Consider the following 15,867-nt stretch of genomic DNA (forward strand, 5'->3'; position numbering starts at 1 on the left):
GCGCTTAGAACAGTGCTTTGCACATAGTAAGTCCTTAACAAATACCATCATTCAGCGCTTAGAACACTGCTTTGTGCATAGTAAGTGCTTAATCAATCAATCAATCAATCGTATTTATTGAGCATTTACTGTGTGCAGAGCACTGTACTAAGCGCTTGGGAAGTACAAGTTGGCAACATATAGAGACAGTCCCTAACCAACAGTGGGCTCACATTCTAAAAGGGGTAGACAGAGAACAAAACCAAACATACCAACAAAATAACCATCATTATTATTATTCTCTATGTCCCAGTTTCCTCAACTGCAAAATGGGAATTAAATGCCTGTCCCCTTCCTACTTAGATTCTGAGTCCCAAGTGGGACAGGGACTGTGTCCGACCTGATTACCTCGTATCTACCCCAGTGCTTAGAACAGTGTCTGACACATGTCAAGCACGTAACAAATATCATATAAAAAAAAGGAGGAAGGTTTAGGGAGGGTGGGGAGGGCGGGGAGGAAGGGGAAGAAGGAAGCGAGGAAGAGAGGGGAGGGGTTTTAGGGAGGGAAAGAGGAGAGGACGTTTTAAAGCAGGAAGAAATTCCCCCTGAGAGTGAGCGAGGGTGGAGTCCGCAGGAGGCAACTGACCCGCAGGTTTCGCCAGACGCCGGTCTGGTAGCAGAAAAGGGTCTGGCCAAGAGGGGAAGGGAGGGCAGGGGAAGGCCAAGGCTGGACTTGCCATCGCTGCTCGCACCCTGGCCCCACCCTCCTCTCCGGAATCCGGCTTGGCGGCCCGAGGGCGCCTCAGACCGATGCCAACCCTCCAGCCCTGACCTACCATCCCCGCTGCCCCTCTGGGAGGCTGGAGCAGGTGGGCAGGGAATGCGACTGTTTATTGCTGTATTGTCCTCTCCCAAGCGCTTAGTACAGTGTTCTGCACCTAGTAAGCGCTCAATAAATACAATTGAATGAATGAATGAATGAATGAATGAATGAATGAATGGCAGTGGGCAGAGAAAGATAGCCAGCCTCCAGTGAAAAGCGAATATTGGGATGCGAGGCGGCGGAGCTAAGGGGGTGGGTTAAGGGGCGGGGCTGGGGGGTGATGGGCATGGCTAATGTGCTGTTGGACTGGATGGGATTATAGGCGGGATTATCAGGCGGAGGGGTTAAGGAATAAGTCGTAGTTGAGGGTGGCATTGGAGGGGCGGCGCTATACCTCCTTCACCTCCCCACAGCACCTGTATATATGTTTGTACAGATTTATTACTCTATTTATTTTACTTGTACATATTTACTATCCTATTTCTTTTGTTAATGATGTGCATCCAGCTTTACTTCTATTTATTCTGATGACTTGACACCTGTCCACATGTTTTGTTTTGTTTTTTTATCTGTCTCCCCCTTCTAGATTGTGAGCCCGTTGTTGGGTAGGGACTGTCTCTATATATTGCCAACTTGTACTTCCCAAGCGCTTAGTACAGTGCTCTGCGCACAGTAAGTGCTCAATAAATACGATTGAATGAATGATTGAATGAATCTGTAATTGTATTTATTCGTATTAATATCTGTCTTCCCCCCTTCTAGATTGTGAGCTCGTTGTGGGCAGGGATTGTCACTTTTTATGATAATACTAATAATGATGGCATTTGTTAAGCGCTTACTATGTGCAAAGCACTGTTCTAAGAGCTGGGGGATACAAGGTGATCAGGTTGTCCCACGTGGAGCTCACAGTCTTAATTCCCATTTTACAGATGAGGTAACTGAGGCTCAGAGAAGTTAGGTGACTTGCCCAAGGTCACACAGCAGACATGTGGCAGATCCAGGATTAGAACCTATGACCTCTGATTCCCAAGCCTGTGCTCTTTCCACTGAGCCACGCTGGTAATGTTCTTTCCCAAACGCGTGGTAGAGTGCTCTGCACACAGTAAGCGCTTAATAAATATGATTGAATGAATGAATGAATGAATGAAAAGCTAACGGGTCAGAGAGACCGGGTTTGGGGTCTCTTCAGTCCCGCTCATATGCTCGGGTCCAGTAGGAGACCCAAGATAACCTCTGCTAGAGGACCAGGACAGAAAGAAACAGCGTGGCTCAGTGGAAAGAGCACGGGCTTGGGAGTCAGAGGTCATGGGTTCTAATCCCTGCTCCTTCACTTCAGCTGTGAGACTTTGAGCGAGACAATTCACTTCTCTGTGCCTCAATTACCTCATCTGTAAAATGGGGATTAAGACTGTGAGCCCCACGTGGGACAACCTGATCACCTTGTATCCTCCCCAGCGCTTGGAACAGTGCTTTGCACATAGTAAGCGCTTAACAAATGTCATTATTATTATTATTATTATTATTATTATTATTATTATTATAAAGCTATGGGTGTGGGGAACAAGCTGGAAAGCGGAGAGGGGAGGCGAGGATGGTGGAGACCCTGCCTGGAGCGAAACTGCCCTGGAAGAGCCTAAATAGACAGAGAGCAAGGGCCAGGGGAGGGAAAAGTGGGGGGCGTGGGGAAGGGAGGGAGAAATGGGAAGTTTAGGGGGAGCCTAAGAACGTTGTGGGTCCTGAAGAGGCTTTGTGGGAACAATAATAATAATAATAAATTGTAGTATTTGTAAAATGCTCAGTGTGTGCCAAGCGCTGAAATACTAATAATACTAATAATAATAATAGCATTTGTTAAGCACTTACTATGTGCCAAGCACTGTTCTAAGCGCTGGGGGGGGGGATACGAGGAGATCAGATTGTCCCACGTGGGGCTCACAGTCTTCATCCCCATTTTACAGATGAGGTAACTGAGGCACAGAGAAGTGAAGTGACTTGCCCAAAGTCTCACAGCTGATGTGAAGGAGCCGGGATTAGAACCCATGACCTCTGACTCCCAAACCTGTGCTCTCTCCACTGAGCCATGCTGCTTCTCTGAGCTGTATTAAACACTGGGGTAGATACAAGATAATCAGATCCCACATTGGGTTCACAGGCAGTAGGAGGGAGAACAGGTATTGAATCCCTATTTTGCAGGTGAGGGAACTGAGGCACGGAGAAGCTAAGGGACTTGCCCGAGATCATATAAGCAAGTGCATGGCAGAGTTGGGATTAGAACCCAGGCCCTCTGACTTCCAAGACTGTGCTCTTTCCAAGGTGGGAGGGACAGCAAGGATTTGGAGATTAAATAGAGGGTCTCAAAAGAGTCGAAAGTGGGAACGGAGGGTGTTCTGAGCGACCAGAACTGGCCCGGCCGAAATGGGGAAGGGGCAGAGACGTGGGACTAGGATTCCCAGGACTGTCCAGGGCGAGGAGGGAATAACGATTGAGAATGTGCAGGTAAGAAACAAATCTGCTTCTGCTTCCATTCATTCAATTGTATTTATTGAGTACTTACTATGTGCAGAATACTGTACTAAGCGCTTGGGAGAATACTATATAACAATGCAACAGACACATTCCCTGCCCACAACGAGCTTACAGTATAGAGGGTGAGACAGACATCACTATAAATAAATCACAGATATGTACAGAAGTATTGTGGGGCTGGGGAAGGGGGGAAGGGGAAGAATAAAGGAGGAGTTGCAGCCCAGGGTCCCTATCAGACTGACAGCCTTCTTGAGGACAGGGACCACGTGTCCTCCCTCTCATCACTGTCATCGATAGTATTTACTGAGTGACTACTGCAAATAAAATGGTTTTCTAAGTTCTCAGGAGAGTGCAAAATAGTTAAAGGAAATGATTCCTCCTCTGAAACAGCTAACAATCTGGCGGGGGAGACATTCACTTAAATGGTGGATGGGGTAGTAATGAACATATAAAATATATAAATGTGCCATAAGATTAGCGTTAACTTGGGAAAGAGGATGTCACGTCAGAAGGTCTTTGAAGATGGAAGAGAGGTATCCCAAGAGATGTGAAGTGGAGGGAGTTCTAACGGGGAGGAGAGGGAGAAGTTAAGAGCAGAAGAAACAAGAACAGAATAGATTACCTTGAGAGGAAAGAAGAGGGACAGCTGAGGTGTAGTGGGAGAAGAGAGTGGGTAAGGTGAGAGAGAGCTAAGGGAGAGCTCTAAAGCCAAAGGTCAGAAGTTTCTGCTTAATTCAGAGAGGAATGGACAATCACTAGGGACTTTAAGGGACGGGAGTGCAGAACGATATTTTAGGAAAACGTTCAGAGAAGCAGAGTGACACGTGAATTAAAGATTGGGGAGGCTGGAGGCAAGGAGGTCAGAGATGAGGCTGATACATTAGTCAAGCCAGGATATAAGTGCCTGGACCAGAGGGGTAGCAGTTTGGAGAGGATGGGCAGAGTCTTGAAATGTGGAGGAAAAACAGACAGAATTCGACAGTGGACTGGATTATGTCCAGGTTGCAAGTTTAAGAGACTGGGAGTGTGGTAGTATGTTAACTGTGTTAGGAAAGTGAAGTGGAGGATAGGATTTGGTAGTGGGAGATGAGCTCAGTTTGAAACATATTGCACTTGATGTTCCAGTGGGACATCCACGTAGAGATGTCCTGGAAGGAGGAGGAAATCAATCGATCAATCAATCAATCAATCAATCAATCGTATTTATTGAGCGCTTACTATGTGCAGAGCACTGTACTAAGCGCTTGGGAAGTACAAATTGGCATCACATAGAGACAGTCCCTACCCAACAGTGGGCTCACAGTCTAAAAGGGGGAGACAGAGAACAGAACCAAACATACCAACAAAATAAAATAAGTAGGATAGAAATGTACAAGTAAAATAAATAAATAAATAAACAGAGTAATAAATATGTACAACCATATATACATATATACAGGTGCTGTGGGGAAGGGAAGGAGGTAAGACGGGGATGGAGAGGGGGACGAGGGGGAGAGGAAAGAAGGGGCTCAGTCTGGGAAGGCCTCCTGGAGGAGGTGAGCTCTCAGCAGGGCCTTGAAGGGAGGAAGAGAGCTAGCTTGGCGGATGGGCAGAGGGAGGGCATTCCAGGCCCGGGGGATGACGTGGGCCGGGGGTCGATGGCGGGACAGGCGAGAGCGAGGTACAGTGAGGAGATTAGTGGTGGAGGAGCGGAGGGTGCGGGCTGGGCAGTAGAAGGAGAGAAGGGAGGTGAGGTAGGAGGGGGCGAGGTGATGGAGAGCCTTGAAGCCCAGGGTGAGGAGTTTCTGCCTGATGCGCAGATTGATCGGTAGCCATTGGAGGTTTTTGAGGAGGGGAGTGATATGTCCAGAGCGTCTCTGGACAAAGATAATCCGGGCAGCAGCATGAAGTATGGATTGAAGTGGAGAGAGACACGAGGATGGGAGATCAGAGAGAAGGCTAGTGCAGTAGTCCAGACGGGATAGGATGAGAGCTTGAATTAGCAGGGTAGCGGTTTGGATGGAGAGGAAAGGGCGGATCTTGGCAATGTTGCGGAGCTGAGACCGGCAGGTTTTGGTGACGGCTTGGATGTGAGGGGTGAATGAGAGAGCGGAGTCGAGGATGACACCAAGGTTGCGGGCTTGTGAGACGGGAAGGATGGTAGTGCCGTCAACAGAGATGGGAAAGTCAGGGAGAGGACAAGGTTTGGGAGGGAAGACAAGGAGCTCAGTCTTCGACATGTTGAGCTTTAGGTGGCGGGCGGACATCCAGATGGAGATGTCCTGAAGGCAGGAGGAGATGCGAGCCTGGAGGGAGGGGGAGAGAGCAGGGGCAGAGATGTAGATCTGGGTGTCATCAGCGTAGAGGTGATAGTTGAAGCCGTGGGAGCGAATGAGGTCACCAAGGGAGTGAGTGTAGATTGAGAACAGAAGGGGACCAAGCACTGAACCTTGGGGAACTCCCACAGTAAGAGGATGGGAGGGGGAGGAGGAGCCTGCAAAAGAGACTGAGAAAGAACGACCAGAGAGGTAAGAGGAGAACCAGGAGAGGACGGAGTCTGTGAAGCCAAGGTCAGATAACGTGTTGAGGAGAAGGGGGTGGTCCACAGTGTCAAAGGCAGCTGAGAGGTCGAGGAGGATTAGGACAGAGTAGGAGCCATTGGATTTGGCAAGCAGGAGGTCGCTTTGGAGATTGCAGAGGGGGAGAGAGTTTAGGGCTAGTGAGTTGGAATTGGGGGCCTTCAGCATTCATTAATTCATTCATTCAATCGTTTTTATTGAGCGTTTACTGTGTGCAGAGCACTGTACTAAACGCTTGGGAAGTACAAGTTGGCAACATATAGAGACGGTCCCTACCCAACAACGGGCTCACAGTCTAGACGGGGGAGACAGACAACAAAACAAAACATGAGGACAGGTGTCAAGTGATTTGAAATGATGAGCTCTGATGAGATCCCCAAGGGAGTGATTGTAAATTGAGAAAAGAAGGGACCCCTGGACAAGAAATTTGAGGGATACCCACAGTTAGGAAGTGGGAGGGAGACGAAGGAGGCTGATGATCTGCCAGAGAGGTAAAAGGAGAAGCAGGAGAGAACTGTGGAAGAAAAAAACAAGATTAGATAGTGCTTCTGAGAGTGGGGAGTAGCCCATGGTGTTGAAAGCGGTCAAGGAATCGAGAAGGATTAAGACTGACCAAAGTCCATTAGATGTGGCAAGGAGGTCATTGGTGACTTTGGAGAGGGCAGTTCGGATGGAGTAGAGGAAGAGGAATGCAGGGGGTCGAGGAGAAGGAGAGAAGGAGCGTGGCATAGTGAAGAGAGCACGGGCCTGGGAGCCAGAAGGACCTATCTAATTTCTGCTCCACCACATTTCTGCTATGTGACCTTGAGCAAGTCACTTAACATCTCTGTGCCTCAGTAACCTCAGTTTGTAAATGGGGCTTAAGACTGTGTACAACCTGATTAGGTTGTACTTACCCCAGGGCTTAGTACAGTACCTGGAACCCAGTAAGTGCTTAACAAACACAATAAAAAAGGGATCTGAAGAAGAGGAAGTGAAGGTTGTAAACGGGTTGTAAACCCGTTCGAGTTTGGACAGGAATGGGAGGAAGGGAATGGGGTGACTGCTGGAAGGGGCAGTGGGGTTCAGATTTTTAGGATTGTCCCTTCCTAAAATGTCCCTCTGTACCTTCCCCAGAGCCCATCACTGTTTCCCGCAGCTAGTGGGCATTTAGTCATAGGGTGGTCTACCTCCTTGACTGTCTTTACACAAGCCCCTGTTCCTCTTTGTGTAGGAGATGCCTCTGCTCCCTCCCTCAAGGATCATCCTCCCCCTCCTCCCCACCTCCTCATCCCCCACCCCTCTTTCCGTCCCCCAGAGACCCCGCCCTTCCATCCCCACCTCGGGACCCAGGCAGAGACGACCACCGATTTTGAAACACAAAGCAGTTTATTGAAGAGACCTCAGGGAACTTTGCCTTAAGAACCGCGGATGGGGGCACTGCAGGTGGGTTTGGAGCGGGGAGCGGGGACGAAGGGAGCTGTCCAGCAGCGGGGGCAGAGCACGTGTGACCCCCACAGAAAGCAGAGGCGGTGGGACTCCCCCCGGCCGGAGAGGACGGAGCGGGGAGGGGAGCGGGATGGGTGTCTCAAGAGGCAGGGAGTGGTGCGGATGCCTTGGGTTCCGATCGAGCAGATCAGAACTTGGTGGTGGCTCTCTGACTAAGACTACTGGTTTGGGATACGCGGCTGGAGCTACTGGCCCCTCCGACGGCCCCTCCGACGGCCCTAGACCCGCCGCCGCTGGTCATTCCGCTGCTGGACAGGCCACCTCCCACTGCCCGGCTGCTTCCTCCGCTCACGCTGCTGCTCACGCGGCTCCCTCCTCCGCTCAGGGTGCTGCTAATGCCCCCGGAGACCCCGCCTCGGATCCGGGCCCCAGCCCCTCCGGCCCCTCCGGCCCCTCCGGCCATGACGCTGCTGCTGCTGCTGCTGCTGACCACCGCTGCGAGGGAGACACAGGGTCAACCGTGCCCAGCCAAGGGGCCACAGGGATACGCTAATGGGAGAGGAATCCTCTGACCCCCGCCCCATCCATTTCCCCACCCAAATCCAGTCCTCTGTCATCCAAACGCCTGACCCCTCCTTGACCCTGAAGTGACCGTCGTGGGTGTCCGAACGTGTCTACCAACTCTGTTCTATTGTTCTCTCCCAAACGCCGAGTACAGTGCTCTGCACATGATAACCGCTCAATAAATACCATCAATTGATTGATTAGCCTATGACAGCCCTGGAGGTCAACGAGTCAATCCCCCGGGTCTCTGGATGAGACTATCCTTTGACTCCAGGCCTATCTGGAAAAAGGTCAACTGGTCTCTATCCCCTTTTTCAAACATTCTCCCTTAGTTGCGTCTAACTTCAAGCCCTCCTGCTGCAGATGAAGTCTGTGATCACTCAGCACTCAATAAACATCGTTGATTGACTGGCTGGATGACACTTACCAATGCTGACTTCATTCTGGCATTCTCCGGACATCCTAGGAACAAAAAAAATCAAATCCCTCGAGTGAGTCAGCCTCCAAGGTCTGGCTCTGTTATAAACCCATCCACCTGGTCACGGAATTATGGACTTCTTTATACCCCTTCTCAGCACTTGTCTCAACTGTACATTCAGTTGTTTATTCTGATTTCTATCTGTAAATATTTTTTTATGTCTGGTTCCCCAGTTAAAATATAAAGTACTCGCAGGCAGAGATTGTACCCTGTTTTGTTAAAGATTTTCTCTAGCACTTAGTACTGTGCTTAGTGGGTGCCCATTAGATATTTCTAATAATAATAATTTTAAAATATTATTAATATTCATTAATGCTTGTTTAGTGGTAGTAATATTAGTAATTAATAATATTAATAATGACGATTATGATATTTGATTTTACTACTACTATCACCACTACTACTACTACTACTATTGGTTCAGGGATGTCCCCTCTGAGGGAAACCAAGATCGATGAGCCTCTCTCCATCTCGCCTTATCCACAGATTCATTCTTCGACCAGTTCTGGATTTGAGCACGTGTCCCTGGCTCAGTTCGGTCCTGGGAATTTTAGATCTCCAAAACCGGAAGGGAATCCTGGAGATCAACGAATCTCTCCCCCTGGGTCTCTGGCTGGGACTACTCTTTGACTCCAGGCCTGTCTGGAAAAAAAGCCTTTGATTTCTCTCCCCTTTTTCAAACCATTCTCCCTCAGTTGTGTCTAACTTCAAGCCCTCTTGCTGCAGGTGAAATCTTGCCCCACCTTCCTTTGTCCTTATTCTCTTCTTCCCCAGGGTACATGATCTCAGCTGAAGATTTTAATCTTCGAAGGGAATTAAAAGTTGAAACGTTATCTGGACAAGGGTCGGGGGAGCCTACCTAAATTCCTCTCCTTCCAGCAGGGTCCTGTAGGTGGCGATTTCAATGTCCAGAGACAGTTTGACGCTCATCAGCTCCTGGTAATCCCTCAGCAGCCGAGCCAGGTCATCCTTAGCCTTCTGCAGGGCATTCTTGAGCTCCACCAGCTTGTCATTGGCATCCTTGAGTGCCACCTCCCCGCGCTGCTCGGCATCGGCGATGGCCGTCTGCAGGTTGGTGTTCTGGAAGAGGCAGGAGGAGAAGGTGAGAGTCTGAGCAGAGACCCGGCTGTAGAGACAGACTCCTGGGAGCTAAACCTCCCTTCTTCTCCCCTTCTCTGGGAATTACTTCCTCTCCCATCCTCGTGTCTCTCCCCACTTCAATCCATACTTCATGCTGCTGCCCGGATTGTCTTTGACCAGAAACGCTCTGGGCATGTTACTTCCCTCTTCAAAAATCTCCAGTGGCTACCAATCAATCTGCGCATCAGGCAGAAACTCCTCACCCTCGGCTTCAAGGCTCTCCATTACCTCGCCCCCTCCTACCTCACCTCCCTTCTCTCCTTCTACAGCCCACCCCGCACCCTCCGCTCCTCTGCCGCTAATCTCCTCACCGTGCCTCGTTCTCACCTGTCCCGCCATCGAACCCCGGCCCACGTCATACCCCGGGCCTGGAACGCCCTCCCTCTGCCCATCCGCCAAGCTAGCTCTCTTCCTCCCTTCAAGGCCCTACTGAGAGCTCACCTCCTCCAGGAGGCCTTCCCAGACTGAGCCCCTTCCTTCCTCTCCCTCTCGTCCCCCTCTGCATCCCCCCATCTTACCTCCTTCCCTTCCCCACAGCACCAGTATATATGTATACATGTTTGTACATATTTATTACTCTATTTATTTATTTATTTATTGTACTTGTACATATCTATTCTATTTATTTTATTTTGTTAGTATGCTTAGTTTTGTTCTCTGTCTCCCCCTTCTAGACTGTGAGCCCACTGTTGGGTAGGGACTGTCTCTATCTGTTGCCAACTTGTACTTCCCAAGCGCTTAGTACAGTGCTCTGCACATAGTAAGTGCTCAATAAATATGATTGATTGATTGATTGATTGAGAGGCAGCCACGACAAACCGAGTTTCCGCAGGGGCAAGTGGGTGGGCGGAAGAAACCCACCCCTTCCTCTTCCCCTGGCCCTGATTCTCAGGGTCATTTGTGCACTTTAGTCTGTCTTCTCCTCCCCCTCTATTTGCCTCCTGGGGCCGCCAATGGTTTCTCGTGGAGGAGAGGAAGGGAGAGATCTGGAAAAAACCAATCATTCAGTTCTGCCCCTCTCCCGGCTCTCTCCCTTTCCCCTGAAGAATGGGTAACTCTGATACAGTGGCAGCCTCCCTCTCTCCCTTCCCTCCTCCCTTTCCCTCACAGATGCAGACCACGGGTGGAAAAGCCCTCCTTGACCTTTGGAGATAACCTTGGCACAATGTGGGGCATTTAAACATGTGTGGCATTTAAACATCTGGGGAGGCAAGGGTTTTTTTTCCTCCCCATCCCTGCCTCTGGTCTGCTGTGGGACCTCGGGCCCACTGTTCAACCTCTCTGAACTTCCTAATCTCTCCTTCTCACTCCCCCGGTTGGCGGCCAGGTGACTCGGGCGCACCTGCTTCTTGACGCTCTCGATCTCGGCCCGCAGCCGCTGGATCATGCGGTTCAGCTCGGAGATCTCGCTCTTGGTGCTCTTCAGGTCGTCTCCATGGCGACCGGCCGTGCTCTCCAGCTCCCCGAGCTGCGGGGCGGGAGCCGGGGTTATTGGGGTGGAGAGGGGAGAATCTGGGGGTGGGGGGGAGGGCGGGTCTCATGCTGACCGGTAAGGTAAGTATACAGAAGGGCGGCAAGGACAAGGTGCCTCCGAGCACCTTGGGTTGAGCCCCCGAAACGCTTGCCAAGCATTAAGGGGGATTGGATGCTCGAACGTGCTCCCGAGAAGCAGGGATGGATGGACAGATAGATGAGGGTGAAGGGCAGACACAGGGGGCTAGCCTGGGTGAAGTCACCGAGCTCACCTTGGTCTTGTACAGGGCCTCGGCCTCGGCCTTGCTGCGCTGGGCGATCTCCTCGTACTGGGCCTTGACCTCGGCGATGATGCTGTCCAGGTCCAGGCAGCGGTTGTTGTCCATGGACAGGACCACCGACGTGTCGCTGGTCTCCGAATGCACCTGGGACAGCTCCTGAGGGCGGCCGACAAAGGCTCGGTTCAAAACCGCCGCCCCTCCCGGCCCCCATCCCCGGGATGGCCCCCCGCGGACCCGCAGGGGAGCGGGAAGGGGGACGGTCCGGGCGGGGGGCGCTAGGGAGGGAGAGGAGACTCACAGCATCGTAGAGGGTTTTGAGGAAGTGGATCTCATCCGTCAGGCTCTGCACCTTGGACTCCAGGTCCACCTTGGTCATATAGGCAGCGTCCACGTCCTGAGGGAGGAGAGAGAGCAGGGGTCGGGGGGCGTGGGTGAGGAGGGCCGGAGGCGTGGGTGGGAGTGGGGTAAGGAGCCCAGGGGACGGGGCTGAGGAGGATCTGAGAAGCAGCTTGGCCTACTGGCAAGAGCCCGGGCTTGGGAGTCAGAGGACGTGGGTTCTAATCCCGTCTCCATCAGTTGTCTGCTGTGTGACCTTGGGCAAGCCACTTAACTTCCCTGTGCCTTAGTTCCCTCATCTTTAAAATGGGGAAAAAGACTGTGAGCCTCACGTGGGACAACCCGATTATCTTGTATCTACCCCAGCGTTTAGAACAGTGCTTGGCACATAGTAAGCGCTTAGCAAATACCATAATTATTATTATTATCATCTGAGAAAGGAAGGCCCAGCTGCGCCCAACCGAGCCCCGCAGCTTGCAGAAACCGGTCTGGTGGAGCGAGATAAATGGGAGGGGGGTGATGCGGGCCAGTACGGACATGGAAATCATTCCGGAGCCCCCCGATCCCCTCCTTGCCCGCCCCCCGCAGCCCCGGTTTTTTGGGACTCACCTTCTTCAGGACCACAAACTCGTTCTCGGCGGCCGTGCGTTTGTTGATTTCGTCTTCGTACCTGCAGGGACAGAGAAGCGGGCTCAGGAAAGGCTCTTCGGGGATACGGTGTTCAGGTGTGGAGCTCGCTACCTCCCGGAACGGGAGACCTTAGGATGACTCCAGCAGAAGGGAGTCAGGTTAGACTGAAGGCAAGACCTACTGATAAAGTGGACACTCCACCCAGGCGTTTCAACGCTTCCTCTGGAAGGCGAATCCATAACTTCCTAGAACTGCCTGCTTCTTTCCCAAAAAGCCCCATCGTCCTCCAGGAAACCTTCCCAAATTAATCCCAGCGGCTCCGGTTACTGAGATCTCCTCACCCCCAGAGACTGCGATCCTCTCCAGGCTGGTATGGGGTCTGATATGGGGTTCCCCCCCCCGCCCCCAACCCGAGTCTGGCGGTTTGCGTGTGTGTATATGTGTGTTTGTATGAGCGCGTGTGCCCATTTTATCTCCTCCAGAAGACTAGCATGCCTCTGAGGGTAGGATCCAGATCTCCTCCTGTTGTCTCTCACCTCAGCGTCCAGGACAGTGTGTGTGTATGTGCAATAGGAAGTGCAAGTTTGTGTGTGTGCCTGTGTCCTGTCCACCCCAGCAGACTTCTGGCCCCTTAAAGGCAGGGGGCAGGGACCATATCTCTTCCTCCTTTTTTCTTTCCACTCAACAACGAGCATAGTGTGCATATGTGTGCATTAGTGTGCTTGCGTGTATGTCTGGGTCTCTCTGTGTGTACGTGTGACCAGCCTACCCCCAGGAGACAAAGTCAGCGACCTTGTCTCCTCTCTGTCCCCGACACCCAAATGGCAAAGTGTTTTTCGATGTCCTGGGGGACTACATCCTGTCCTGGGGGACATTTTCTATGTCCTCCGGCCCCCGGCCCTCACTTCTTCTTGAAGTCCTCGACCAGCTCTTCCATGGTGGTCAGCTCGCTCTCCAAGCGGCCCTTCTCGCTGAGCAGCCCGTTGTAGTGGGACTGCAGGCTGCTGATATAGGCCTGGAAGAGCGGGTCCAGGCTGGTGGTGCCCGTCTTGGAATTGCCTCCATGCTTCTGCAGGAGCTCCCACTTGGTCTCCAGCACCTTGTTCTGCTGCTCCAGGAATCGCACCTGCGGAAGACAGAGAATGGAGGTGGGTCAGCATCCCCCTGACCAGCTCTCCCACCGGCCGGCCCCGCTGGCCCCACCTGGCCTCTCTTCCTCCCTGCTCCTGCCTTCCGGGAGACTTAGTAGAAAGATCCCGGGCATGGGAGTCAGTGGACTTGAGTTGTGTGCTCTGTAACTTTGGGCAAGTCATTTAACTTCTCTGTGCCTCAGTTCCCTCATCTGCAAAATGGGGGTGAAGACCGTGAGTCCCACTTAGGACAACCTGATTACCTTGTATTTACCCCAGTGCTAAGAACAGTGCTTGGCACATAGTAAGTGCTTAACAAATGCCATTATTATTATGATCTCTCTCTCTTCTCCATCCCCTGCCCCACTGCTTCCTTCCCCTTAATAATAATGATAATAATAATAGTTCCTTTAGCTATCGACGCCCCCCCCGCCCCCCCGGCTATCCGCCTGGGTCTGTCCGTCTGTTCACTCGATCCAACCTGGGGATCCCCCTTCTCTACAGAGGACCCCCTTAGGCCCGGCTCCCCCTCCCCCTCAGCCCCGTAACCCCGGGACTGCTTGTAGTCCGACGGGCGAGCGCTGCCCTCCGTCCTGGAGGCCTGCAGGAGAATCTGGGGGACGGCCCCCTCCCCACCCAGCAGAGCGCTGGAGGGAACCCTCCGGCACAGACAGAGCCAAGCGAGATCCGCCTCGGAGGGGTCGAGGCTCGGAGCGCACCTTGTCGATGAAGGTGGCGAACTTGTTATTCAAAGTCTTGATCTGATCCTTCTCCTGCGTCTTCACGGCGCTGAACTGCGGATCGACCTCTACGTTCATCGGCTGCAGGAGGCTCTGGTTGACGGTCACCTCCTGGATGCCGGCGGGGAAGCCCCCGGGGCCACCGAAGCCTCCGGGGCCACCGAAGCCGCCGGGCCCCCTGAAGCCCCCGGCGCCGCCACCGAAGCCCCCGGCCCCTCCGCCGAAGCCTCCGCCGAAACCCCCGGCCCCTCCGCCGAAGCCTCCTCCGAAGCCTCCGCCGAAGCCCCCGACGGCTCCGCCCATGCCCCGGCCGCCGCACCGGCCCCCACCGAAGCCGCCCCCGGCCACGCTGCCCCCGGCCACGCTGCCCCCGGCCACGCTGATGGAGATCTTCTTGTTGCCCCCCAGACTGTAGAGGCTCCGGCTGCCGAAGCCCCCTCCCATGCCACCGTAGGCGGCGCAGGCCGACATCCCGCTGCTGATGCCCCCTCCTCCGGAGCGGGTGGCAGACGTCGAGAGGGCGCCGGAGGCCCGAGTGGAGCTACTGGTCACCACGGCCGAGCGTCCGCTGAAGGTCTGGCTGGCTCCGCCGCTGCTGCCGCTCTTGGAAGCCGTGGCGAGGGTGGTCTGACGACTCATGGCGAGTTAGTCCGATAGAGGCAGGAGGATGCGGAAGGTCCGAGGCTCGTGTGGGCTCTGATCGCCTTCTGCAGGCCCCGCTGTCCGGCCACCCCATTTTATAGCGCGGGGCGGCGGGTCTGCAGCGTCCCGGGCCGCGGCTTAGAGGGCGGCTTTGCGGGGTTTGGTTTGCCCCGCGGCTACGAGCTGATCCGGGCCTGGGCGCGGGCCAGAGGATGTCGTCGACGGGGCGCTTCGGAGTTAACTCACCTAGAACCGGATCCTGGCGGAGCGCGGCTAAATACACCCCTCGAAAACCGAGAAATCAGCAGTTCTTCCCCGGGACACCCACTCTCCCCCTTCTCCGGGCGCCCCGACAAGCCCTTTCCCCCTCTACCTGGTGCAGGGGGCGTCCTGGGTCCCTGCCCCCTCCCCGCGATTCGCGGAGAAAACGGGTGGGGAGGGGAGGGGGAAAGAAGCCCCCTCTTCCCCCCAGACTGTAAACTCGATGGAAGCAGGGAATGCGTCTGTTTGGTAGTGTATTTGGCTCTCCCAAGCGCTTAGTACAGTGTTCTGCACACAGTAAGCTCTCAGTAAATAGGATTGACCGACCAAAGTCCAACGGGCTCGTGGCCATCTCTCTGCCGCGTCTCTACGGCCAGTATAGTCTAAGTCTGAGTCTGATCCCGGCTCTGCCACTTGTCCGCTGTGTGACCTTGGGCCAGTCACTTCACTTCTCTGGGCCTCAGTACCCTCATCTATAAAATGGGGATTGAGATTGTGAGCCCCACGTGGGACAGGGACTGTGTCCAACCCGCCCCGGCGCTTAGTACAGTACCTGTCACATAGAAAGCCCTTAACAAGTACTATTATTATTATTATCATTCAAGGGCCGGGGAAGCTGAACCACTGCAGAGGAACTGAAAAATTCTGACGCCTCCTTCCTGCATCTCCCCTGGGCACCCCTGTGCCCCAGGACTGGGCCAAGCCTCTGGTTTCCATGCCCGAGTGCCCACGTCCCGTACAGGACCCCTATGGGCTCAGATGAGGGGCCGAGGCTGGGATCCAGACCCTTCAGGACCAAGACACCCGTGTTTAGCACTTAATACAGTGCTCTGCACACATTAAACGCTCAATAAATACGATTGAATTTAATTTAGCGT

The 15,867-nt window shown here is 53.2% G+C and overlaps 1 protein-coding gene across 1 annotated transcript; it reads right to left on the reverse strand.

The window, feature by feature from the left end:
* Positions 1–562: 562 nt before the first annotated feature.
* LOC119932925 (keratin, type II cytoskeletal 3-like) lies at positions 563–14,725 on the reverse strand. The gene is made up of 10 exons (XM_038752050.1): positions 14,066–14,725; positions 13,122–13,342; positions 12,196–12,256; positions 11,549–11,644; positions 11,242–11,406; positions 10,839–10,964; positions 9,216–9,436; positions 8,306–8,340; positions 7,550–7,809; positions 563–667 (listed from the first exon to the last, which is right to left on the reverse strand). Exons 1-10 carry the CDS (start codon positions 14,723–14,725, stop codon positions 563–565), a joined length of 1,950 nt encoding a protein of 649 aa, XP_038607978.1.
* Positions 14,726–15,867: the final 1,142 nt, after the last annotated feature.

The sequence above is a fragment of the Tachyglossus aculeatus genome, chromosome 10, assembly GCF_015852505.1.
Source record: "Tachyglossus aculeatus isolate mTacAcu1 chromosome 10, mTacAcu1.pri, whole genome shotgun sequence".
Classification (NCBI taxonomy): Eukaryota; Metazoa; Chordata; class Mammalia; order Monotremata; family Tachyglossidae; genus Tachyglossus; species Tachyglossus aculeatus.

Coding starts and splice junctions, on each gene's coding strand:
- LOC119932925 (XM_038752050.1), bottom strand. CDS start 14,725: ATGAGTCGTCAGACCACCCTCGCCACGGCTTCCAAGAGCGGCAGCAGC. Junction 13,343..14,065: donor TCGCCACCTTCATCGACAAG/GTGCGCTCCGAG, acceptor TGTCTTCCGCAG/GTGCGATTCCTGGAGCAGCA. Junction 10,965..11,241: donor AGGCCCTGTACAAGACCAAG/GTGAGCTCGGTG, acceptor CCCGCCCCGCAG/CTCGGGGAGCTGGAGAGCAC.